We start from the raw sequence: 25693 nt of genomic DNA, 5'->3' as shown, positions 1-25693 counted from the left end.
TGAATGCCTCTGTCGTGTCCTTGGTCAAGACACTTCACCCACCTTGCCTGCTGGTGATGGTCGGAAGGCCCAATGGCACAATACAGCAGGGCAGCTGTGGCTATGATCCAGGACTTGCCACAGTTGGCTTGTAGGGGTGTGCATGAATGGAAATGAGTAATTTCTGTTCATTAAGACACTTATATAGTGTCTTAATAAAGCACTATATAAGTCTAATATTTCATTTAATTTCCTTATCTTTCTGAAAATTAAGCTATAGTAAGGTAATGAAAAAAATGGAATCCTGACCAAATCAATTATTTTCCAAGACTAGGTTCATTCTTACATTTTTTAATGTAATTTTCTACACACTCCCAGTAACTTCATGATGATATGAGGGATGAGCAAATTATTATATTGTCTAAGTCTCTGTTTGTGGTTCTTATTGTAACAATGTCTTATGCTCACTGTAGGAAATGGAGATGCGAAGCTCAGAGTTGGAGCGTCGCATCCAGAACACAGAGCAGACACTAAGTAATTCTCTGGAGGAACGAGATCGCATGGATACTGAGATCCAGAGGGCCATAGAAATTCTGGACATTAAGATCTTTGACCTGAACGATCTTCGGCAAAGCCTTGTTAAACTTCTTGACAAATAAGAAGAGCTGAGGAAAGATGTCAACATGGAATCAACTGACAGAAAAGGAGCACCTAATGTGGTTACATTTCCCATTGTTATAGTGACAAGCAAACTAAAAAGGTTTGAGCTGATCCCTGTGCTACAGAGCACATGAATCACTATTGGAAGGGAGAGTCACTCCATATCTGTGTTCAACCACTGGCTGCTGTGTATTCATCAAGATAATTTACAGTAGGTAGAGGCCTAAGCAACATCATATGTGGTAATGCTTCTCAGACCTAATCTATTACTTCAAGTTGCATTCAAAAATTAACTAAATGCAGTAAGCAAATTTTAAATAAGTGCTTTACCAACATAGATTTTCCAACAGGTACTTATATTTTCATTAAACTTGTAAAAGATAGCAGCACAGTGCTATAATGAACAAAGAGCATGGTTGCAATTTGAGACTGTAAGAATATAAAAAGGAACAAAACGTTTGGTGACAATTTTTTAATGAAGGCGAAGACAGAGCAAGAAAAAATACTTAGACTTGCCTATATAAGAAACATAAACAACTCTAGTTAAATAGATAATCTTATAGTTAGCTTAACATGTCCAAGATATGTTCGGTAATACTGGGAAGACATTGAACTTAAGTTTTTTTTTTTTATGTAAATGATCAAATATCAACAGGACTGTATTATTAGATTGATGGAAATACCAGATCTGAATTTTGACACCAAAGATCAAATGTTAAGTGCAGAGTACGTAATACCTCTGTTAATAATTGCATCTTTTTAAAAAAATAAACTTTAAATTATTATGTCAGAGTAACTCTAAAGAATGTGTTAGTATAGATCAGGGGTGTCCAAAGTGGGTCCTGGAGGGCCGGCATCCTGCATGTTTTAGTCTCTCCCTGGTTTAACGCACCTGGATCAAATGATGGCTCGTTAGAGGCCTAAGAAGAACATTGACCTGCTGAAAAGGTTGTTGGTACCAGGGAGAGAACTAAAACGTGCAGGATGCCGGCCCTCCAGGACCCACTTTGGACACCCCTGGCATAGAGAATTTAGGGAAACAGAATTAGGATAAATAAGGCTTTCCTACAGAATATATTTAAGCACACAAATATTTGCCATATTAATTTTACTTTGAAGATTACCTTCTGTGCGTTATCTTAAACTATACTAACCTTTAGATGAAGAATGTACATTTTAATGACCATATCGCATTTAAGAACTTTTTTTTTTTTACCTTTAATATTTCATTTAATGTTCTTGATTTCTATCATTTGTTTCACTGACTTATGAACAATAATGAGTTTGGTTGTACTCGATAGATAACTCATTTATATTTCTGTGTAATTTGCAGAATATAATTTGAAATGGTCTTGATTGCTTGCATGATTTTTCTCTTTTCAGGCCTTATTGATCACTTCTTCCAATGGCAGTGAAGAGACTTGACAGCTTTGTCTTAGACTCTGAGTTGTCAGGGAGGAAATAAAAGCTATGTTTTTTGTAGTTTATTGTGTTGTGCTGTTATTTTGTGAGGGATATCCTATTGTCGAGTTATATCAACTTTGCATATGCATTTTAAGTAAGAAAAACAGGAAATTTATTTAAACAAATGTGGACAGGTCAAACATGTTCAGACAAGGTCACAGTGCCTGAGAGAAAATGTCATGAATTCAAACTTAGACTTAGTTTTATACAATACAGTGACGTGTCAATAAGACTTCAACATCCACAAGATGACATATTGAGTTTTAGACATACTATTGATGCATTGCATATTACTAATTAAGATTCAAAAAATAAATTTCTCACTCTACGTTACATGAGCTTTAAGTAAAAGAATAAGCCGTTATGTGTGTCTGAATGTGTGTTTTTCCCATAAACAAAAATGTTTATGGTTCAGCTGTCCATGGTATCAGCTATATATTAAAGGTGTGAACTAAACCTGCTTTTCCATTCTCAAGTCTCACTCTAACTGGTTAGTTTCCAAGCGGATTATGCCCCAGGGCTGCTCCCTCATCTCATGCTTGCTTGACCTGGCCAATTCGGTTCCCTCTTTGCTGGATCAGGTCTCTCTGGATGATGTCTGACGCTCTGACCTTGCGTTCTGGCCAAAGTTGCTCTCTGACTGGAATGGAAGTTCCTTTTACAATGACATCATCCTTTTATCTTACAATTCTTTTTACAGATGCAGCCCTATCCTTAGGTTTTGGAAGGTTGTTTGAGGCAAGAAAGTTGTGGCAGGTGGCTCACAACTTTCACGCAGTCTGACTCTGCCCCCTTTTTCAAAATCAGCCCCATTGTTGTGGCTTGCTGCCTCTGGGGGTGCCACTGGAAAACAAAGTGCATCCCTGCATTATGTGATAATAATGCTATAGTCATAGCAATTGACAAAGGCAGCTCTTCCTCAAAATTGGTCATGTCTTTTGTCAATCACATCACCTGGCAGGCGTTACCGCCCGTCATGTTTCCAGCTATTCTAATGCCATTGCTGATGCTAGGTCCTGATCTAAATTTCAAGCCTTCCGCCACCTATGTTCTGCTGCCGATGCTCTTCCCACCCCGATACATTTAACCCATCCAGAGACCTACCTCTTTCTGATCTTAAATTCTATCTGAACTGCTATGACCTCCTTCTCAAACAGTCTTAGGGAAAAGGCCCATGCACCATCTCAATCATGCATTCTGCCTTTTCCTCCATATTTAAATTCATCTGCAGATGTCATAAGTTCAGCCCTAAATCCAAACCTCTGTCTCTCACTCCTGAAGGCTCTCCCATGACCGCTGCCTGGTTTGGCAGACTCTAGGTCTAGACAGACCCTAGAATTATGCAGTCTCCCCATAGCCACTTCTCAAGTCACTCTTTTAGAATAGAGGCAACCACATCATCAGCCACCCAAGGTGTCCCTCCAGCCTCCCTACAATACATCATCACATATGCCACTGCAAATACATCTTGTCCAATACAATTTCCACTCTCCAACAAACTGTTGAGCAAAACCGCAGATTCACGCGGCTGTAAATACATCCCAGTACTCACCTGGACAGAAGGCTTGTCTCTCCTCTTCTTGATATTCCCTCCCCTTGATATTCTTCTTAAATCTGTTTCTAGGAAAATGTCTCTCGCTCCATGCTTTATTGAACCCTATGTTATTAAATCTGTCATCAGTTTCACAGTTGTCTGTCTCCGTCTTCCTTCCAGTTTCCGTGTCCATCCTACATTCCATGTCTCCCAGGTAAAACCAGTCCTTACCAGCACATCCTCTTGTGTCCTCCCCTGATCCCAGACCCGATATCTTGCCATTCATTGTCATTGCACATTTCATAATTATTCTAAATAAATCAGTCCTATGAAGCAGTGAAGCAGAAGCCACATCAGCCTCTCAGTCTCATGCAGACGCACAACCAGCACCAGCTCATCTGCAAGCTGCACAGCTTCCTCATGAGTTCCTGGTTGCAGTCTCCCTGTGATTTCCAGTCTCCTGAGCTCCCCTGTGATCTCCTGTCATAACCCCTAAATGGGCTCTCCTCGTCTCCAGAGGCTCTCCGTTGTTCCCGAGCACCTAATCTGACTAGCTTAGGAGACTGGACATCATTGTGAAGCTCAGGAGACTAGTGGTCACTATGGAGCTTCCTCATCTTAAGAAAACCCAAGTTCCCTAGCACCTCTACATGAGTTGTCTTCCCCAGCTCTCGAGAATCTACGTGGGTCAAAATCTCCCCAAGGACTCAGCAGGAAGACTTTAAGGCCTTTCAGGCGAGGCTGGCCTTCAAGCTGCAAGCTGCTCCGATGGCGGCCTCCAGAGACTCAGTCGGGCCGCAGTCTTGGGGGGCTCAAGCACCTCTGCTGCTGAGGTCCTGTGGTCCCCAAATTCCTCTGGCATTGCTGTCCTGTGGAACCTCCTGAGTTTCAAAATCATCAAACTTCTAGGTCCCACCAAGAACTCAGTCAACCTCCAGATCTTCCTCATTGGTTTCATGGGCTGAAAGGCCGCCCTCCAGATCCTCTTTGTGGGTTGCTCTGTCACCACCAGGGTCCACCAGATTTGAGGGTCCTCTGTCACCCATCAGACTCCAGCTGTCATTCTGAGGCCTGCAGACTTAAGGGTTCTCCATCACTGCCGGAAATCTCCAGACTTCAGGGTCCTCTGTTGCTGCCACCTTCCAAGGTTCCTGCTTCTTCATTGCATTCCAAGTTTCCTGATTGTCCATCATCTTTCAAGCTTCCTGCTCCTTCGTCGCACCTTCACCATCCAAGGTTCCTACTACTGCATTGCTGGTCACTAGACCCTCGGTTCCTTTGTCACCTGCCACCAGAATCTTAGATTCACTTTCTTAGCTCTCCCTCACCCCTTCCTGCCACTTTCTCTGCTTAGTCTGCCTTATGCTCTCTCCCATGAAAACTGCAACCCATTGGCTAATCAGCCCCTGGCTATTTATGTGCATTCACCCTCACAGTACACTGTGTTCCAAATTATTATGCAAGTGATATTTTCTCAGATTTTCTTAAATGGTCGATGCAAATGATGGTCACTATAATTTTCAAGTCATGAACTACTAAAGTATAAATCAAATTTTACTGAACAAAGCTCCCCATGAGAACAGTATTATTTTTCAAAAATAAAAAACTCAAACTGTTCCATATTATTATGCACAGCAGATTTTCTAAACATTTTATGGTTTACAAAAAACTGCAAACGGTCATTCTTTGAATGTGCAGCATTAAGTGATCACATGTACTAAAATCAAAAGCTATTTCAATCAAAAACATCCTAACAGACCGAGTTCCATGTTAACATTGGACCTTCTTTGATATCACAGCACAATTCTTGATCCATTGAACTTGTGAGTTTGTGGAAAGTTTCTGCTTGAATTTCTTTGCAGGATGTCAGAAAACCTTCCCAGAGCTGCTGGTTTGATATGAACTGCGTTCCACCCTCAGATCTTCTGCTTGAGGAAACTCCAAAGGTTCTCAATAGAGTTGAAGTCAGAGGAGGATGGTGACCACACCATGAGTTTCTCCCCTTTTATGCCCATAGCAGCCAATGACACAGTGGTATTTCTTGCAGCATGAGATGGTGGATTGTTATGATGAAGATGATTTTGCTACTGAAGGTCTGGCTCTTCTTTTTGAACCATGACAGGAAGTGATCAGTCAGAAACTCCATATACTTTGCTGAGGTCATTTTCACACCTTCAAGGACTCTGAAGGGGCTGACCAGCTCTCTCTCTCTCTCTCTCTCTCTCTCTCTCCCCATGATTTTGGCCCAAAGCTTGATTCCATCACCTCCTTGCTGACGTCACAGCCTTGTTGGGATGTGGTGGCCATCCACCACCAATCCACTACTGCGTCCATCTGGACCATCCAAGGTTGCACAGCAATCATCAGTGAACAAGTCTGTTTGAAAATTAATCTTCATGTACGGCTGGAGCCACTGTGACCATTTCTGATTGTGAGCTCTGGTTAGGGGCCCAATAGTAGGTTCATGCACTGCAAGCCTCTGGAGGATCCTCCACCTTGAGGTTCCAGAGGCACCAGCAGCTTCAAATAACTGTTTGCTGCTTTGTAAGGGCATTTTAACAGCTGCTCTCTTAATCCGATGAATTTGTCTAACAGAAACCTTCCTCATTATGCCTTTGTCTGTACAAACTCATCTTTGTTCTGAATCAGCCATAAATCTCTTCACAGTACGATAACGCTTCAGTTTTCATTAAATATCTAATGTTTTCATACCTTGTCATACAGCACTACACTATCTGATGATTTTCATCAGCATAGAGATCCTTTCTCTTTCCCATATTCCTTGAAACCTGTGGCCTGCTTAATAATGTGGAACATCCTTCTTAAGTAGATTTCCTTTAATTGAGCTCATTGAGCTCATTAAAACTCTATTAATTAATGATTTAATCACTGAGCATAATATTGATGTTATGTTTCTGACAGAAACATGGTTGAATGATAATAATGAATCAATCGTACTAATTGAAGCAGCGCCTCCTAACTACAATTTCTTCAGTGAGAATAGAAAACACAAAAAAGGAGGAGGCGTGGCTTCAATATTTAAGAATACCATAAATTGTAGTAAAATCTATTTGGGTCACTTCACCTCTTTTGAGTATCTTGGAATTGAGGTTAAAGGCCGTAAACGAACTTTGACAGTAACTCTATACAAAACTCCAACTTTTGTGAAAAATTTCTTTACTGACTTGAATGAATTTCTATCTCTTATATGTATTGATTATGATTGTTTAATAATTGTTGGTGATTTCAACATTCATGTTGACAAACCCCAAGACAGAGGGGCAAAAAAGCTCGCTAATATTTTAGAGAATTTTGGTCTAACACAACATGTCAAACAAGCAACACACACTAAAGGACACACACTGGACCTGGTTATCAGTAAGGGTGTGAATATTTCCAATGTCTCTGTAACTGATGTCGCCTGTCGGATCACTTCGCTGTTATCTTTGAAAATTCTTTATCTTTTAACCCACTTGGACAAACAGCAACCATCACAAAACGTTCTCTCACTGAAAACACAGCAGAAACTTTTAATCAAATCTACTCCTCTTCCTCACCCTTAAGCTGTAATGACGTAGATAAGTTGGTAAATGATTTTCAGTCTAAAGGTTCAGATATTATTGATTCCATTGCCCCAATTAAAATGAAGGTTGTGTCTGGCAAAAAGAAATCTCCATGGAGAAATACACAAACAGTTACAGTAGATCTGCAAGACAACTCTGCTGTAGGGCCAAACGAAAATGGCGTAAAACTCACCTTCACGTTCATTGTGACATCTATAAAGAAAGACTACGTAACTATCATTTAACACTAAAACATGCAAGAGAGGCTTTCTTTGCAGATGTCATAAACAAAAACATTAGCAATGCTCGAGCTTTATTTGCAACAGTTGACAGAATCACAAACCCTCCTGTGACGTTACCGCCTGAATTCCAATGTATTGCCGCCTGCAACCAGTTTTCCAGCTTCTTTTCAGAGAAAATAAAAAAAATCAGAGCATTAATCTGCACATCCACTATAAAGTCAGTACCAATGTTGTGCCCAAACAAAACAAATACAGGAAAAATGACCCAATTTCAACTACTTAATTATGAAACCCTACAGGAAATTATAAGTCAACTAAGCTCCAGTTGTCTGGATGTTTTACCAACACATTTCTTTAAGAAAGTCCTGCCTGTTATTGCTGCTGATCTGATCCAAATAGTAACTCATGGCTCTCATCAGGCGTTTTCCCCCAGGCTCTGAAAACAGCAGTAATCAAAACACTGATAAAAAAGAACAATCTGGACAAATCAATAATGCAGAATTACAGGCTGACCTCTGACCTCTGACCTCCCATTCATCAGCAAAGTTATTGAAAAAGCTGTTTAAACAGTTAAATAACTTCCTAACAATAACCAACCTCTTTGACTCCTTCCAGTCTGGTTTCCAGTCTCACCTCAGCACAGAGACCGCCCTCGTAAAAGTGTTCAATGACATCCATATAAATACAGACTGTGGGAGAACCACAGTGCTGGTTCTGTTGGACCTCAGTGCAGCTTTTGACACTGTTGACCATGACATATTACTGAATCGACTGGAGAGTTGGGCCGGACTCTCCGGTCCAGTGCTTAACTGGTTTGAATCCTACATAAAGAACAGGGATTTCTTTGTTTCAACTGGAAACTTCTCATCAAAGAGGTCAAAGGTCACATGTGGGGTACCCCAAGGTTCAATCCTAGGGCCCCTTTTATTCAATATTTATATGCTCCCACTAGCTCAGGTTATAACAGAAAATAATATTAGCTACCATAACTATGCAGATGACACACAGCTCTACATTACGATGTCACCAGGTGACCTTTGACCCCATCCAATCACTGAACAGATGCTTAGAACAGATAAATGTGTGTGTAACCCACATAAAGTGGGTATGCCACTTTAAGAGAAGAAGTTAAGGAAGCTGGGTGGTCTGCCTGGCCAATGAGAAGTTTGGTTTCCAGAGCGTCTGGACCAATCAGGGTGCAGGCTGCCGTTGTGGATCCCGCCCTTCTCCCCCGGGTCTGCAGTACCGTTGGTTTTGCTCTAGAGATCCGACGCGGTGAGACTGCTGAGCGGGGCAGCGCCAGAGTATGTATCCCAACAGTTAAAAGTATTTTTTACGTGCTGTATTAACTGTATTGTGGATAAACTCTTTTGTAAATAGATTTTATGTTGATTGTCCAGCTTTTGTGCTGGAAATTATTTATTAAATGAATACAAACTGAACTTCAGTTTTTTACCGTTAGAGCCGTTAGGAATCGTTGGCTCTTTCTGGCAGTTATTTCAGCTTGTTCTTCGTAGATAAAAGGTAAAATTTAGGCTTTAACATAATTTTATTTTATTAAGTTTATATTATTTAGATCAAATATGCCTTGTTACATCGTTTAGTGCCCCACGCATCCGGATTGAGACCCACTATACGGTTGTCTGAAGTGTGTCGCACTGAGATCGGTGAGCATATTCGGAGCCTTTTATTTGTGTTTTTGTCGTTTGTTACATTGTTGTTAAAAAAATATCCGTTGTTTTAGTAACTAGGTAATGTTTTGTTACTGTGTTGGAAAGAAGGATTAAAGCTAGAACGGCTTGGTAAAGTCCTGTATTTCTGCTGGTCCTGTCTGTTGACAGGTCAGGTTTTTTTTTTTATACTGGATCATTCCTGAAGTGGATCCCTCCTTTGATATTGATGGCGAGCCTTCCCACCTGGACCTAAAGAGAGAACCAGATTTCGTCTATCCCATTTGGAGTCATGCTGCACCCTGCGGTGTGGTAGGAGAGCAACATACATCTTCACACACGGTTGTGTGTGAGACCTACAACTGACATTCTCCATTATTATTGTTTTTTTTTATTTATTGATCTTTGGACAATACTTTTTGGATTGTTTTATTTCGGACATTGTGACGCACAGCTGTGGTGGAAATTCTCCTGTGAATGAAGTTGAATCAAACCAAATTGGGATTAATTTGATTAATCTGCTGACTAATACAATTTGGAGTGCAGATTACCAGGGTGCACCCGAATTATTTGAAATTAAGAATTAGCACTTGGCCAAGTATTATTGTTATTTCTTTTTTTTTATTTTATTGTGTGTAATTTTATTTTCATAATTGTGTGTTTTGTGCAACTGTTAATTGTGTGTTTTCTGTCACTAAAACCAGTTCTTTAAATACACCCAACTGCCCTTGTGTGTCATTTAAACACTCCACTGTGCTCCGATAGCCGAACCTATTGGCCCATTTATCCAAAATATATGTAATACCCTTCTCTACTGTGTTACATGTGGATGTGCCAAAACTTTCTCCAGCTGAACAGAAACAAAACTGAAGTTATTATTTTTGGACCTAAAGAGGAACGATCTAGAGTTATAGATCTAGAGTTATAGATCTAGAGTTATAGATCTAGAGTTAATGCACAGCTTCAGTTATTACAACTAAAAACCAGCGATCAGGCCCAAAACCTGGGAATAGTGATGGACTCTGTCCTGAACCTCCAGAGCCACATAAAGACAGTTACAAAGTCAACCATCTATCACCTGAAGAACATTTCCAGGATTAAAGGACTAATGTCTCAGCCAGATCTAGAGAAACTCGTTTTCAATCATTGACTCTTACACTGCTGTGTTGCTAGGTCCACCTCTGGTTAAACATTTCCCTATTACACACAGCTCATTTAAATGAAAGGGTCAGCAGGCCTTGGTACCTTTTTGATGTTGGCGACTAGGTAATTCAGTCAATTGAATCAGGCTTTGTGGAGCAAGGACACATCTAAAATGTGCACCAAAGAGCACTAAACCTTAATTTATCATTTTTAATGTTCTTTGTTCACAAGAACAAAGTCGACCATCTATCGCCTGAAGAACATCTCCAGGATTAAAGGACTAATGTCTCAGCCAGATCTAGAGAAACTCATCCATGCGTTTATCTTCAGTCGTATTGATTATTGCAACAGCGTCTTCACAGGTCTGTCCAACAAATCAATTAAACAGCTGCAGCTGATCCAGAATGCTGCTGCTGGTGTTCTCACTAAAACCAGGAAGATAGAGCACATAACACCAGTTTTAAAGTCCCTCCACTGGCTCCCTGTAGCTCAAAGAACAGACTTTAAAATACTGTTGTTAGTTTATAAATCACTGAACGGCTTAGCACCACAATACATTAAAGATCTGCTGTTGTTGTATCAACCTTCCAGACCTCTCAGGTTCTGGTTCTGGTCTGCTCTGCATCCCCAGAACCAGAACGAGAAGAAGCAGCTTTCAGCATCTATGCACCACAAATTTGGAACAAACTTCCAGAAAACTGTAAAACAGCTGAAACACTGACTTCTTTTAAATCTCGACTAAAAACCCACCTGTTTAGAATTGGATTTGAAATGTAATCAATTACAAATTTATTGATGGAACTTTACTTAATGCTGTGTTTTGATTATTGATTCTATGTTGCATTGTGTTTCTGTGATTGTAATGATGTAAAGCACTTTGAAATGCCTTGCTGCTGAAATGTGCTATATAAATAAAATTTGATTGATTGATTGATCAGACAAACTAATCAACCAGCTCTTTGAAAATAATTATAGTGATTCAAAGAGCCCTGACACACAATGCCATCTATAAATTTAATAGCACCACAAAATTTTTTATCTTTATGACACTTAAATCCAGTTTACATAATAATTTGGAACATGGTGTATTCAAACATCCTGCTCTCACTCCTTTGTGAGTCCTCCCATAAATGTCCTAGTACCGCACCGAATGATGGAAAAAACTCCTGGTATGCTGAAAGGGATGAGATGGTATTTGCATTTTCACTTTTTTCTTCTGCTTCTACTTATAACATTTCAGTAAGCTTGTTTTAGCTTACAAATGAATCAGCAATTTAAAAGGAAGATTCAGCTGATTGGATTCATGTTACATACTGGAAACAAATATCCCAAGTTCTACATTGATCTTCTATAAAGAAAATAAACAGCAATAAAAAGATGTCTTCCCATCAGGGAATCAAACCCCGGTCCATTGTCCAAACATATGTGTAGTGTACGTAGGCATGATTAGTCTGCCTTACAATGAGTGATTTATTTACAACTGACCTTTATCGAGAAGAAGTCTATAAATATACTTACTCTATAACTACAAGCTTCTTTAGCTGCTCAAATATTTGTGGAAACTACATGTACAGAATATACATACTGTAACAATTGAGAATTTTAGCATTTTATCACAGCAAAACTACAAGAAAAGAAACATTAGCTGAAAGACAAAAGCTTTATGCATTGGCCGGGAATCGAACCCGGGCCTCCCGCGTGGCAGGCGAGAATTCTACCACTGAACCACCAATGCGTACATGACAAGTACGTACAGCTGACCTCATCAGTACATTTCGGAATCAGATCCTGTCTTTGGGAGTGGGGGAGGGGTTGATGTCTTCAGCAAACCTTTTTAGAAGTGTTCCAAACGGACCTCTAATGTCCTCTTACTCCAGACTGCACTATATCCTATTTGAAAACATATCTCATCAATAGAACAATCACAAGTCGGTGAGAACAGACGTGTACTGCACATAACGATTGTTCAACGCAGTAGTCTCTGTGGCGCAATCGGTTAGCGCGTTCGGCTGTTAACCGAAAGGTTGGTGGTTCGAGCCCACCCAGGGACGCTTAATTTTTTTTCAACTGCCCTTCAAGCCATGATGCCACATGATTATAAAGACAATGTACTATTCGATTTTAATTCAAACATGCCATGTCAGTTTTGATGAAGGAAAAATGTAAACCCAAAACTGAGAAGTATATGTATCCCTGTTCAATTCAAAAGACAAAACCTTGCTCAGGGTTGGAACAAAGTTGAATTCTCTAGCAACAGTGGCAGAGAGGAGAACACTGCAGAAACTCCTGGCTATTATGGACAATGACAGCCACCACCTGCACACTGTCTTCCTTATTCAGGAAAGTGTGTTGAGTGGGAGGCTGCTTGTTCCAAATGCAGGACCAATAGCCTGAGGGACTCCCCTTGTGTAATTAAGCTATTGCCACTGTCGCCGATCCTGAATGTGAAATCACAGACCTGACACCGAACCAAAGACCAGACCTTAAACAGGCGTTACCAAACTGAAGACTGGAAGAGACACGCAGCACGTCAACTACTTACCAGATCACACCATCCAACCACAGATACATGTTATTCATTGTTTAATTTATGAAGCTGAAAGTGGCAGCAGCAGCAAAAACACCAGCTTCTTAAGTCAACTCTTACCTCTTCCTTCGTTCTGTCCTTCACATCTTGTAATTTCTACATTCCCATCAACTTCAATTATATTGATCTTCAAAGAAGATAAGCAGAATTTGTTGTTTTTTTTTAATAAAAAGTACACTCCCCGTCGGGGAATCGAACCCCGGTCTCCCGCGTGACAGGCGGGGATACTTACCACTATACTAACGAGGAGATCATGTATGAAAAGTGGGAAAGAAGCATGGAAAAACAAGTTCTGTTGTATGAGGAGTAGCATTATCTATTCAACTTTTTGATATGTACATAATTCTCACCATTATGTTTTGAAGTTTACAGCAGACTATACTTACGCTTATTCTAAAACAATAAACATCTATAAACTATAAGCTTTTTTGCTGAATTACTTGCATCCAAGAATAAATACAGTATAAATGTTTTAACAAAAGAGGAATTTATGATTCTATAAAAACTAAACTACAACAAAACAAGTGTTCTAAGCACAGTTCTATTGCCCCTATATGTTGTTTGAAGGCTTCTCTCCTCAGTAGGAGCTATTAGGTTTGCAGGAATATATTAAGAACAAATGTGTTCTGGAACTGTCAAGAACATTATATGATGTTCTTGACAGTTTCTAGACAAAGTATGTCCAGGAAAACTAAAAAACCTCTAGAATCTAGAGCTCAACAGATATGTGTAAAGCAGTTCATTTTCTCAAGATGGAAGGTATAACGGAACTGTCTCTGTGGCGCAATCGGTTAGCGCGTTCGGCTGTTAACCGAAAGGTTGGTGGTTCGAGCCCACCCAGGGACGGTTAATTTTCCAACTCCCTGTATAATGGTGACACCACTTTTTAATGGACAGTGCCTGTTGTATGCCAACTATGCCAGTTTAGTGTCCTGTTCAAATTCTACAAAGACCAAACGATACAGCACAGTGCCCTGCTGTACATAATGTCCAGAATGTACCCCGCCTCTCACCCGTTGACTGCTGGAGAGGGGCACCTGCAGGACGTTATCAGAGGGTACTCACAAAACCAGGGGTGCTCAAGTCAAGTCCTCGAGAGATACCATCCTGCACATTTCAGAGGCTTCCCTGCTCCAACATACCTGAATCATTATCAGCCTTGATCAGAACTGAATGACTGCTGGTGAGGGAATTCAGCCATTTGATTCCGGTCTGTTGGAGTAAGGATGCATCTAAAAGTTGCAGGGCAATAGCCCTGCAGGATTGGACTTGAGCATCCCTGTACAAAGCTATCATTGAATCTGATCCACACTGATATGCCACACGAACGCGATGTGCATGGCACAGGAACCGTGGATCTGACCCACACAAGGCCCAACTGTCGCCCTCAATTAGACACACACACACAAACTTATATGCCCGCATAGGTTTTTTAAAATAATTTTTAAGAAATTATACTAAATAATAAAGACAGGAAAGCAAAACCTATCCAATGAGGAGGATGCTGATTCCCAGGCTCAGGTGGTTCATCTGAGACTTCCAGAGGAGGGTGTGAAGCGACAAAGTTTGCTTCATTCCTACAGTTTGTGACAAACGTTTTGACTAGATTTAACAGTTTAACTCTCCCAGTCCAATGTGACGCTGAGGAAGATGTCATGGTCTGTCAATGGAGAATCGATGTGTGTCCTGTCAGTGGGTCAGTTCCCAAAACCACAAGAAAAAATAAAAGGCAGGCTGTGCACATGCAGGATGAAAAACTCAGTTCGGGTTAATGCAACCCCTCTTGAAACTCCATCAGGTGTTGGTGGTATAGTGGTTAGCATAGCGCCTTCCAAGCAGTTAGCCTGGGTTTGAATCCTGGCCAACACATTTTTTACATTTGTTGCATGTACATCTTGAAAATTTGTCTTCTCACATATTGATGATTATCCTTGGAATGCTCCCACAGTATTGTGGAAGGAGGGTTACCCTGTGTAAAGTTCAATACAGATATCTTCACACAAAGAATGAATACATATATACAGACACACACTCACACCCCGACCTGTCCAGGTCTTGCCCGAAACGTTCGCTGGGGATATGCACCATCACCCTTCCCAACTCCACTAGGGACAAGGGTGTTAGAAATTTTACCTTTGTTTCCCTTTGCTGTGGCGCATTACTGTCATGTTGGCGTTTAAGCTTCTTGCCCACATGCAGAACACCACAGAGAACGGAAATCAGTTAAAGATTTTTTATTGAAGAAAACAAAGTAATGTGATATGGTGGGAATCCTGGGGTGGAATCTGGAAGGCAGCAGAAAACTGCAGAACAGGAGGAGATGGTGAGTTTGAGTCAAATGGGAAACAGGAGTTGCGATAGGAATAGATCGGTTCTTTCTTTGGAAAGAATGATCACAATCAGTGAGGTCGTCTGTGGGTTCCAGGCTGAAGTCAAAGGATCCGGCTTCCGTAAACGAGCGGGATCCAGACAAGGAGGCTGCGGTGGAGGGTGAGCAGGTAAGTGCTGACTTGACGGAGGTGGAGGTGAGGTCCGAATACCAGCCGATGAAAACTGAGAATCTTGAGATCTGACGGGACAGGTGAAAACGAGACTCGGGCAACCAGTGGGTACAGTCCACGGCATCACGAGGAGGGCTTTAACCAAAAGTCCAGGATGGAAGCCACTCTGGAGAATCCAAATCGTCTCGAGGAGTAAACAATACCTGAAGAGCACAGAGGACAACGAAGAGTTACTTAGAGGGGGAAAAAAAAAAAACTCCGAGGGCTAACTCCGAGGGGCTCAGTTTACCAAGCAGGTAAAACACTCCAGCGTCAAAGTGCTGGCAGTCAGCTTCTTTAACCTCCAGAGGATGATGAGATGATGACCGCCAGGTGCGTAAAACCCATGGGCGCGCCTCCCAGGTAGACAGCCTCTGGCTCCATCTAGTGGGCCACAGTGATGCTACAGACCCACACCAGGAAGAGGGAAAAAAAGAAAAACCAAAAGGAAAAAAGGACCAAAACCCCCAGAACCCGACAATTACAGCCGCTGTAGTTTCTAAACGTTGGACTAATGTATACGTCATTCACAACAAACATCAAATAGAACAAATATATTTCATAAAATTTTAACAAACAAATGGCTTCTACCGCGATAATTATGTGAAATTAAATTAATTATATCCCGGAACCCCCGCGGTGACCAATAGGCCGGAGCGGCGCTGAGCTGCGAGGGCCGCCGCCTGACGCAGCTTGCGGCTTTAATTTAAAATGAAATTGTTGCCATACACCCCTGTTAAGGTGTCCATGCTTTGTTATGTTAAATTAATCTGTTTAAGTACTAATGTATGGCAAACCTCTTGTCAATAAATCGTTTCTTAGAATTAAGAATAAATCATATATTTTATATAATTTGATTGTACTGGTGAGGTTTGTAATCAAGAGAAATGTTACACACAAAAAAGAAAGACAGTGGCTGGTGAAGTGTTTGAGTGACCAGTAAAATAAATAAATAAATAAATATAAAATCGTTATCTCTGGCTAGTTGAAAAAAAAAGTCTCAATTTCCACCCGTTTGAAACCAACGCCACGAACAATGCTGATGGTTCTGAAGAGTAAACGATAACAGAGGGGACTTACTGCGGAAGGATAAAACAATTACGTTCACATTTTAGCTACTTGTTTATTTCTAGTCACATTCATTGTAGTGATATGTCACAGTGAGGCTTCCGTAGCCTGGGGCAAACTGATGAGCATGCGCTGTACATCCAGTTGTTGTCAGTCACACAGAGTAATAAAATTGAGTTCTACAAGCTGCATAACTGGTTCTTCATAAAAGATAGCCGTTCACGACATTCATGGTATTACTTTTACTTAAAAAACAATTCCGCGAAATTAGCTGAAGCTAAGTGGCTTGAAGAATTAGCCGTGATAATTTCGTTAAGCAAGAATGCAACAATGAGGTTAGTCGAGTTTTGCTTGGATATACCATGCGTTTAAATCCTTCCTTTTCTTATGTAAATCCTTCGCTTATGATCTATAAAAAGTAGAACTGCAATGCTCTGGTCTGAATTCCACAGACCTCTAGTCCACCCTGTTCTGAGGCGCATTTTAGAACAACTCTTAGTTTGTCAACGACTTGTCTGTCCAACATGTAGGAGCCAGAGTCTGACCCAGAGCAGGAGAAAGAAGACGGCGAACCTGCAAAAGAAAATTTTATTGTTACACAATCAGGTCGGCAGCAATTGTTATCAACCAGAAATGTATTATTGTCTTCGGTAGCAGGTTAAAAAGTTTGATAAGTTGTGATTTTTATGTATTGTAACGATTCTGTGTTTTAGTTATGCTGCGGTTCATGTGGTTATTTGTTATAAGTTGCATTGTGATCCTTTTTGTTATATGTAGTGTTAAGGGCTTCCCCTGGCTGACTGCTGGCTCCCGCTCACATGTGATAAGCCTGTCATGTGGGCGGGGGATCGTTGGAGAGGGAGTACCAGGACCGGAAGTGGGGAGAGTTCAGAGGGAAGTTAGCAGTGAAGCTAACAGTTGAGTGTACCCCTTTGTATGAGGCGTGAGCTGCAGCCTCAGAAATAGCAGCTTGTACTTATTTCTAATAAACCCTGTTGGCGGGACTACATCTGCGGTGTTGGCGTCATTACAGTATATTTAATGTCTCTCCTGTTTGTTTGTTTGTTTTACTTGTATAAATGTTCGCCTTCTGCTTTCCACCCAGGAGCTGTTACAACAAAGTTTCAGAATCTGACCACAGGGTGGCGCAATCAGTTTACGGTGCCCTAAGTTAAAACAATTTGCAAATATGAACTTATTTGTTGTTTTATATTAACATTACAGAAACATGTAGAACCATACAATTAGAGCAAAGCACTTAAGGCGGGATAGAGACCTTGATTTACCTTTTGCGTTCAAATGAAAAACATCGTCACTTTCATATCAAACAGTCTCTTTCAAATGGTGCAACTTATACACTGCAGATCTGATTAGCCACTTTGCTAATTAAACTATTTGTTAAAATTTATATAGAAAAGCGAAATCACATAACAAATACGTTAATGTACAGTGGTCATGGTAACGACTTCCCCATGCAACAGTGTGAGGGATGCAGAGAGCAGTCATCCGCGGGGATCCAAGGAAGCAAAGATTTCACCTGAATCATTTGGGGTGAGTTTGGCTTATTCATTTAAAAGACACGGTTCCCTACCGACACTCGGTGTTTTCAGATCAAACATATTGATACGGGTATGTGAGGTGAATGAATAGTATCTAAGGAAAATTCATGTCTTATTAGCTGCATGTTGCACCTATTGCGAAACAAAATGAAAGTACATATCCGGTTACTACTTATCACAATAAAACAGTGATCGTAATCTGAAAGGTGGAATATTGTTGAGGGGAGACAGGAATCTAAAATAATCAAAAGTGAAACTAAAATAATTGTAATAGTTTGTAAAAGGAATGATATTTGATTTGATTGATTCATAGTTTTGTGACTTTGCCTTTATTTGAACGGGAATTGCTCTATTTCCGGTGTAGTACTCGATAGTTTCATAAACTGCAGCCACCCCAGCTACTCCGGTTTTATCACTATCCAAGCAGTTGTACAAACGTCATTCCACTCTTATGTCGGCACTTCCACTCATGTTATAATGTGGCAGCCTACCATATGGAGAAAATTCCCCTCATAATACCATGGTCAAATGTTAAAAAAATTGTGGTAGTTAGACTAATGTTCAGAGAATAAATACAACCATTATCACACATTCTTCTTTAATTGCAGTTCATAAATATATAACTTGTTGGATAGTTTACAGATTGTTTTGTTTCTTTAAGTGCCATCATGCAGGATCACAGGAATGGTATGAAGCCATTTCCACCACCAGTCAGTAACGACAGGATCATCTCAGAATTCCCTCAAGTATATCCTTTTTTTTCATGTTTACTGTGATGATAATTTATTTTAAATAGATGTAGGTCCACCAGAATCTTTGCACTGTGTTTACAGTTTTGTGAACCAGGAGTGTCCAACCGTAGCCCCAGGAGATATACTGTCTTCCAAGCTGCAGATGCATCCCTGCTCCAATCCAGCTGAATTGAATGACTGAATTACCTCTTCACCCATTCATACAGTTAGGGAAATGCTTGACTTAGAGTCATTAATTTGATTCAAGTGTGTTGGAAAAGGATTGCATTGAAAACCTGCAGGACTGGAGTTGTAAACCGTTGGACAGGGGAGCTCAAGTCCAGTTCTCAAGAGCTACCATCCTGCAACTTTCAGATGCTTCCCTGCTCCAAAATACCTGAATCAAATGAACGGCTTGTTAACAGGCTTGTTCAGAGCTGATCCTGGTCTGTTGGAGTAAGAATGCATCTATAATTGCAGGTCAGTAGCTCTGGAGGACTGGACTTGAGCTCCCCTGCTGTAGGATACAAGTGACTATTTTACTTACAGTAGATCAGTGGTGTCCAAAGTCAGCCAGTATCCTTAATGTTTTCATTCTTTCCTTGGTTTGCACACCTGAGTCAAATGATTGTTCATTAGCAGGCCCCTACTGAATTTTGACATGCTGAGGAGGAAACTATGTTACTTGGTGGTTTCCTCCTCAGGCAATTTGCCTTTAGGACCAGGGTTGGGAAATACTGCCAGTTAAATGAATGTCACCACCAGTGATGTCAGTAACGCGTTACATAGTAACTGATGTCAGACCACTTTTTTCAGTAGCAAGTAATCTAACGTGTTGCTATTTCAAATCCAGTAGTCAGACTACAGTTACTTATCGAACTCACTGTGCGTTACTATTCTCTTTTGGAATTTAATTTTATTTCCTCTACACGTCTTCGGGAGCGACCGCTGTTTCTATGCAACAGTATCACCAGCGACAGAAACATAAACAATGGAGGGAAGAGGGAGATGCGCATTTTGTTGCTGGAAAAATAGAAACTATTTTGAGTTTTGCTCGCCAAGTCTGATTATTATAAGCAGCTTTGGGCTTGTGTTTTTCTAAAGTCGCTTGCAGATTTAATGAGTCGCGGGTTGCGCTTTTTGGGCTTGGAAATAAACAGACATAAACCCCAGAATGTGTCTGACATCCAGTTAGTTTTAGCTCTCCATGCTCTCCATGTCCATCATTTCCCAGATGATCCGTCCCGTTGTGTCTTTGTTAATGTCAAGTTAATATTTTACCTGACAGACGTCGAGCTTCACGTTGCGCTACAAAAAACTGCTAACATGGAGACTAATATGAACAGTGCATTGAACGTGAAAACAGCCACGAATGAACGAGTCCGTAAAGCTGTGCAACTAAACGCCATTATAATTATTAATATTAAGATAAGAGTCACAAATCTGTGCAGCGGGACATCTGATCGAGCAGCAGGAGGAGCGCTGTGCTCTGACAGCAAACACAGGGCCGTAACGCACAACCTGGAGGCTAAAATACTATTTATAGCTTACCAGACAATAGAAACACAGAAAAACACGCACAAATTACTAACGTTTTTACACGTTTAATTTTGACAGGAGGTGGGGCGTTGTTGTTAGCAGCTGCTGAAAGTAACTAAAAAAGTTACTTTTAATGTAACTTAGTTACTTTCCAACTCAAGTAATCAGTAATCTAATTAAGTTACTTTTTCAAGGAGTAATCACTAATCCGATTAAAGTTACTTTTTGAAAGTAACTATGCCATCACTGGTCACCACATTCAGGATTATCAGAATTATTCTTTGTAATGACAAGTAACAGGGACGGACTTGATGTTGGACCTTTCCTTTTATAGCTTTTGGCTAAAATTTTATATATTTTAGCTCACTTTTCTCATTAGCATTTAACGTATTTATTCATATATTTTAAACTTATGCTTTACATTTGATAAAGGTTTACAGGTATGTAAGATTTCATGTGTATATGTGTGCTTGAGTGGGTTAGATTGTATGTGTCTACTGTGTGTAATGTCACTATGTGCACTGTGAGCTACTGTAACCAAGGATAAATTCCTTGCATTTGTGAATGTATTTGGCAAATAAAACCTGATTCTGATTCCATTGTTTTCAGTGCTACACTCCAGAGGCCTCCTTCCAGCTGAAGACAGACTGGGACATTCAGACTAAAGCAGCCTTTAAACACCAAGCTGCCAGGCTGCAGACGTGAGTCTCCAATTGTTGTTTTTTTCCCCCAATTACGATGAACATCACTTTGCAACATCAATTTTAAAAATCAATGTCTTTTTGAAAGATGGGATCGCCAGAAAATGTCTAAAGTGGTAGTTGTCGGAGACCTCAATGTCGGAAAGACCGCCCTCATTAAAAGGTAATTTAATGAATATATATATATACATATATATATATATATATATATATATATATATATATATATATATATATATAATCTCAGAATTCAGCCTTCAATTGGAGTCTATGTGTATGATGTTCACTTTCCACCCCAGGCCTAAAAAACAGTTAGTGGAGCTGATACTGCCTAAGGAGAACTGATACCCAGACTACATTATCATTATCTTTCATTCAGCATTTTCTTTTTCGTTGAAAGCCACCGCTTTCAACAAAAAAAAGTTGAAAGTGGTATATTAATACACAGTTTCTGTGTATTAATATTCAATCTTAATCTTTTGTATTTGGTGATACCTTTTTATTATTAAGTGCACCCACCATTTGTAATGATAAAGGAAGTGTTTAATTTTTTTTTCTTTTTCAGATTTTGTAAAGATGTCTTTGAAAGAGACTACAAAGCCACAATAGGAGTGGATTTTGAGATTGAGAGGTTTCAGATATTGGGAGTACCTTTCTCTCTTCAAATGTAAGTGCTATAAAAAAAAATCATCCATCCTGTGTGTTTTCCTCTTTGTGCTGATCGTTAACATTTTCTTCTAGCTGGGATACAGCAGGGCAGGAAAAATTCAAGTGCATTGTATCTACATACTATAGAGGCGCTCAAGGTGAGACGTTTTTGTAATATCTATCTTTCACTGTACATCTATTGCTGAATGAGACGCTTCAGATGTGGAGTCATATAAGCTAATTAGATCCTACTGATTTTGTCCAGTGATTGTCACAGTGTTTGACATGGCAGATATTCAATCCTTGAATCATGCACGGTAAGATTTATTTATTTATTTTTTTCCAGTGTTGTAGAAAATGTGTTTTAGAACTTGATGATCAATACTTTTATAGTTATTGTATGGAAGCACAACAAAATTGATTTCAGTACAACCCATCCAAGAAGACAGGTGGCTAGGGCTGCAGCTATCATCCGTGGTGCTGCCACTTAAGTTGTGGATCAATCCAGCAATTTACATTATTTCTATAAGTAAAAACAAAAATAGGGGCTTGGGGTGAAGTGGCATGGATTCAAATTTCTCATTTGCTAACCTAAGCTGACAGAGATGGCATGCAGAGAATTACATAGAAATAAAGGTCTAAGGTAGCTTTAGAAACACTGCAGAGATTTACATCTGAGATGGGAGAATCTGTTGACTGGAAAACTTAATCAAACATTCCACAAATCTGGCTTAATTGAAAAGTTGCATAAAAAAGAAATTGCAAAAAAGTCTGAACTGCTTGTTAGTCTTGTTAGCATCATTCTGTAATAACGTCAAACTTTAAATTAAATTTATTCTAACTTAAATATGTGCTGAATATAAATGTATACAATACAATTTGAGGTGGTTCTTTTTATAGTCAGTGGTTGGAGGAAGCCATGAGAGAAAATTATCCCAATTCTTGTTTCATCTTCTTGGTTGGCACCAAGACTGACCTTCTGGTGAGTGTCTTCTAAATCGGATGCATATGCTGAAAGAACATACATTCTTCTGTTGCACAACTAAGTTTATGTAAAGCCCTCAGATGAAAGGGAGAGAACTGAAAAAGATGCGGTCCATATTGCAGCAGAGATGCATGCAGAGTTCTGGACACTTTCAGCCAAAACAGGTAACACTTAGACTTCATGCTGTCCGTTGTGTATGCTGCAGTTTAAACAGCTTTCATCCACTGAGTACATGTTATGTTACAAGTCTATGTTAGAACTATTTGCTGTCATTTGCAGGGGAGAACGTGCAGGCATTTTTCTTTAGGGTGGCTGGTTTGACTTTTGAAAACTGTATAATGAAGGACATGGAGAAAGGTGTTCCAGCTAGTATTGGCTGTGGGAATGCTATCAGTGAGTAAATAAGTCTGATTATGTCAGAAACTTACAATGAATGAATAAATATACTTTATTAATCCCAGAGAGAAATTCACAATAAGAGTTCTTATATAGACATAAACATGTTTGTCTTGTCAGAATCGGATCGTATCACTCTCGCAGAGGGCACATATCCCAAGGTGAGGAGAAGCTGCTGCTGATAGTCTGCCTGTTGGGGAGAGCTGCTCCACATAGATACAGCTGCAAGAATCAAAGTAACTGGCCATGTTCCACCAGACTGAAATGTGCCTTATTGCTTACTCTATATGTTCTTTTCTTTCTCAAACCACCATGTATTTCTAAGTCTGTAAATAATTCAATCAAATCTTAATGGGTTGACACTTCCAGTGTTTTTCACGGCGCATGTTATATGACAATAAACTCAAATTATGTCCTGATTATGTGGACAGTAGGCACATAAAATACAGATTTAGATGGATGTACTATTTTAAAAGTAAACTATAGGAATTGTTTGGAAAAGGCAGATATCTTTTTTGCTTAAATTCTTCCTGTGAGCAGATGTATTACATCTTTCTGAGTCTAAGGTGTCTTTTCCTTTAATCAGTGTTTAGTGGACTATGTCTCATCCATCTTGTGTAAAGCACAGAGGAAGTATGTATTATAAAATGTATGTGTCTCAAGAGTAATGGTTATGTGAATGGTTCTGAATGTTTATGAACTATAACCCCTTATGAAGAAGAACATCATTGGACCCACTGTTACTGGGACCCCACTATGGAGCCAGGCCTGCAGGTGGAGCACACTGGCAAGCCCCTGGTGGCCAGGCCTTAACGCATGGACCTCAGCCAGGGACAGCTTGAAGAGAAAACGTGGGCCCCCCTTCCCACCACCACCTGTGGGAGGGGCCAAAGGGGTCAGGGGCAGTGTGGGATGGGTGATGGCCAAGGGTTAGGACTTTGGTGGAAGTGGATGGATGGATGGACATAAATTAAAACATGGGTAAAAATTCTAAGTAATGCAGCTGTTTCTTATAAACAAGGGTTCCAGTATTTTTCCTCGATAAGATAAGATAAGATAAATCTTTATTGTCATTGTCACAAGGACAACGAAATTCAAAAGGTGCCATCAGTCGGTGCACATGCCCAAAAACAAAAAATAACTGTCTCACAATTCACACACAACGCAAGAATCAACAAACAACCTGAACAAGCCCCTGACTGAAGACTCTATTAGAGTAATGCTAGGGGTTTTCAATTATATAATTAATCATTTTTAATGTTCTTTGTTCACAAGAACAAAGTCGACCATCTATCGCCTGAAGAACATCTCCAGGATTAAAGGACTAATGTCTCAGCCAGATCTAGAGAAACTCATCCATGCGTTCATCTTCAGTCGTATTGATTATTGCAACAGCGTCTTCACAGGTCTGTCCAACAAATCAATCAAACAGCTGCAGCTGATCCAGAACGCTGCTGCTGGTGTTCTCACTAAAACCAGGAAGATAGAGCACATAACACCAGTTTTAAAGTCCCTCCACTGGCTCCCTGTAGCTCAAAGAACAGACTTTAAAATCCTGTTGTTAGTTTATAAATCACTGAACGGCTTAGCACCACAATACATTAAAGATCTGCTGCTATTGTATCAACCTTCCAGACCTCTCAGGTTCTGGTTCTGGTCTGCATCCCCATAACCAGAACCAAACGAAGAGAAGCAGCTTTCAGCATCTATGCACCACAAATTTGGAACAAACTTCCAGAAAACTGTAAAACAGCTGAAACACTGACTTCTTTGCTTGTTATTTTAAAGCTGACGCTGTAAAATGCCTCCATACACCGAGTATTAGACTTTTAGTAGGATCGACTAATAACATAGCCGAAGTGAGCACTCTTTCAAACGAACAATCTTCAAACAGTAGAGAACCAATCACGCTACAGCTTTAGATGCTTCTCATGTAGAGAGCCAATAACGACAGAGGTTTGGAGGAAGTGTTGTGGGACCGTTTCAAGCTAGTATAGGACTAAATATACGTACAGCCTAAACGGTTCTTCATTGCTTTCATTATATTAAAAAATAAAATGTATGTGGGAATATATAGAAACATCACGAATTGTTCTGAAGGGTTCGTGTTAATTTAGTGGTCATTTGACGCACTACACGTCAGCTTTCTCGGAGTCCCATGCTAGACGGCAAACGTTACCTTTCCAAAGCTGCCTCTGGGAGTTGGGGCTCCTAGTGTTTTCAGGTACGATTACATGTAGTGTTTATTCGTTTTTATAAATGTATTAGCTTTTATATTTTCAAATTGTACTTGCAGCATCGACTTAGTTCAAGGCATCAAGGAACGTAAACTTTTGGGGCTACATGCTACATCTAGGAACTAACACTGCACATCACCACAATCCCACCATTACCACAGTGAAAAATGACAGTAATAGCGTCGTGCAGTGGGGATGCTATTATATAGGGAAGTTGCATTGAGCTAAATACAGTGCAGTCATAGACGAAAATCTGGTATAGCAAGTTAGCTTCTAGCTAAACATCCAGCCAGAGGTAGTTTAGATCAAAGCATGTTCATGTGGCCCAGTAAAACTTCAGATCTTTAAACCTTTGAGAGGCTCTATAAATAATTTGTGTTTATAATGTGAAAAAATCTGAAATGTTCAAGAGTAATGTATACTTTTGTCGGGCACTATTCTAGTTTT

At 40.0% G+C, this 25693-nt stretch overlaps 3 protein-coding genes, 1 long non-coding RNA gene and 4 other non-coding genes across 21 annotated transcripts in view; 6 read left to right on the top strand and 2 right to left on the bottom strand.

The window, feature by feature from the left end:
* The window catches only part of LOC114146960 (homer protein homolog 3-like), a 33003-nt gene extending 30882 nt beyond the window's left edge, over positions 1-2121 (top strand). For all 5 annotated transcript variants that reach the window (XM_028021427.1, XM_028021426.1, XM_028021428.1 and 2 more), the window contains 2 exons: positions 453-1478; positions 1639-2121. In XM_028021427.1, the coding sequence (XP_027877228.1) occupies positions 453-638 (186 nt within the window). In that variant the 3' untranslated portion in view covers positions 639-1478; positions 1639-2121. The remainder of the gene's footprint in view (positions 1-452; positions 1479-1638) is intronic.
* A 6410-nt stretch (positions 2122-8531) lies between these two features.
* LOC114145999 (uncharacterized) lies at positions 8532-9829 on the top strand. Its single transcript, XR_003595814.1, has 3 exons — positions 8532-8746; positions 8905-8966; positions 9047-9829. It is a non-coding gene; the product is annotated as an uncharacterized LOC114145999 (long non-coding RNA).
* Positions 9830-11919: 2090 nt separating this feature from the next.
* Positions 11920-11990, bottom strand: trnag-gcc (transfer RNA glycine (anticodon GCC)). The gene has a single exon. It is a non-coding gene; the product is annotated as a tRNA-Gly (tRNA).
* A 242-nt stretch (positions 11991-12232) lies between these two features.
* Positions 12233-12306, top strand: trnan-guu (transfer RNA asparagine (anticodon GUU)). Its single transcript has one exon. It is a non-coding gene; the product is annotated as a tRNA-Asn (tRNA).
* A 713-nt stretch (positions 12307-13019) lies between these two features.
* On the bottom strand, positions 13020-13091 carry trnad-guc (transfer RNA aspartic acid (anticodon GUC)). The gene has a single exon. It is a non-coding gene; the product is annotated as a tRNA-Asp (tRNA).
* Positions 13092-13614: 523 nt separating this feature from the next.
* On the top strand, positions 13615-13688 carry trnan-guu (transfer RNA asparagine (anticodon GUU)). Its single transcript has one exon. It is a non-coding gene; the product is annotated as a tRNA-Asn (tRNA).
* Positions 13689-16290: 2602 nt separating this feature from the next.
* On the top strand, positions 16291-24378 carry LOC114145829 (ras-related protein Rab-36-like). 3 transcript variants are annotated; one of them, XM_028019464.1, is made up of 13 exons: positions 16291-16785; positions 17932-18001; positions 18671-18755; positions 20889-20980; positions 21069-21143; positions 21546-21647; positions 21722-21786; positions 21894-21945; positions 22529-22610; positions 22687-22777; positions 22893-23006; positions 23130-23170; positions 23728-24378. In XM_028019464.1, the coding sequence occupies exons 2-13, from the start codon at positions 17940-17942 to the stop codon at positions 23941-23943; spliced, it is 1077 nt and encodes a 358-aa protein (XP_027875265.1). In that variant the 5' UTR covers positions 16291-16785; positions 17932-17939; the 3' UTR covers positions 23944-24378. The 3 variants fall into 3 exon arrangements, 2 of the variants coding, with proteins under 2 accessions (XP_027875265.1, XP_027875264.1); XM_028019463.1 differs by having other exon boundaries at positions 16981-18001; XR_003595772.1 differs by having other exon boundaries at positions 16493-18001; positions 23130-23245; positions 23728-23871.
* Positions 24379-24718: 340 nt separating this feature from the next.
* depdc5 (DEP domain containing 5, GATOR1 subcomplex subunit) overlaps positions 24719-25693 on the top strand; it is a 42254-nt gene continuing 41279 nt past the window's right edge. For 4 of the 8 annotated variants that reach the window (XM_028020143.1, XM_028020142.1, XM_028020145.1 and 1 more), the window contains exon 1: positions 24726-25233. The gene's annotated coding sequence lies outside the window, so the exon portion shown is untranslated. Of the gene's footprint in view, positions 25234-25693 lie in introns of all 8 variants that reach the window. The other 4 variants (XM_028020147.1, XM_028020148.1, XM_028020146.1 and 1 more) reach the window with 3 other exon arrangements.

Source organism: Xiphophorus couchianus, chromosome 6 (genome assembly GCF_001444195.1).
Source record: "Xiphophorus couchianus chromosome 6, X_couchianus-1.0, whole genome shotgun sequence".
NCBI classification, from domain to species: domain Eukaryota; kingdom Metazoa; phylum Chordata; class Actinopteri; order Cyprinodontiformes; family Poeciliidae; genus Xiphophorus; species Xiphophorus couchianus.
This window is presented reverse-complemented; position numbering and strand designations above follow the sequence as displayed.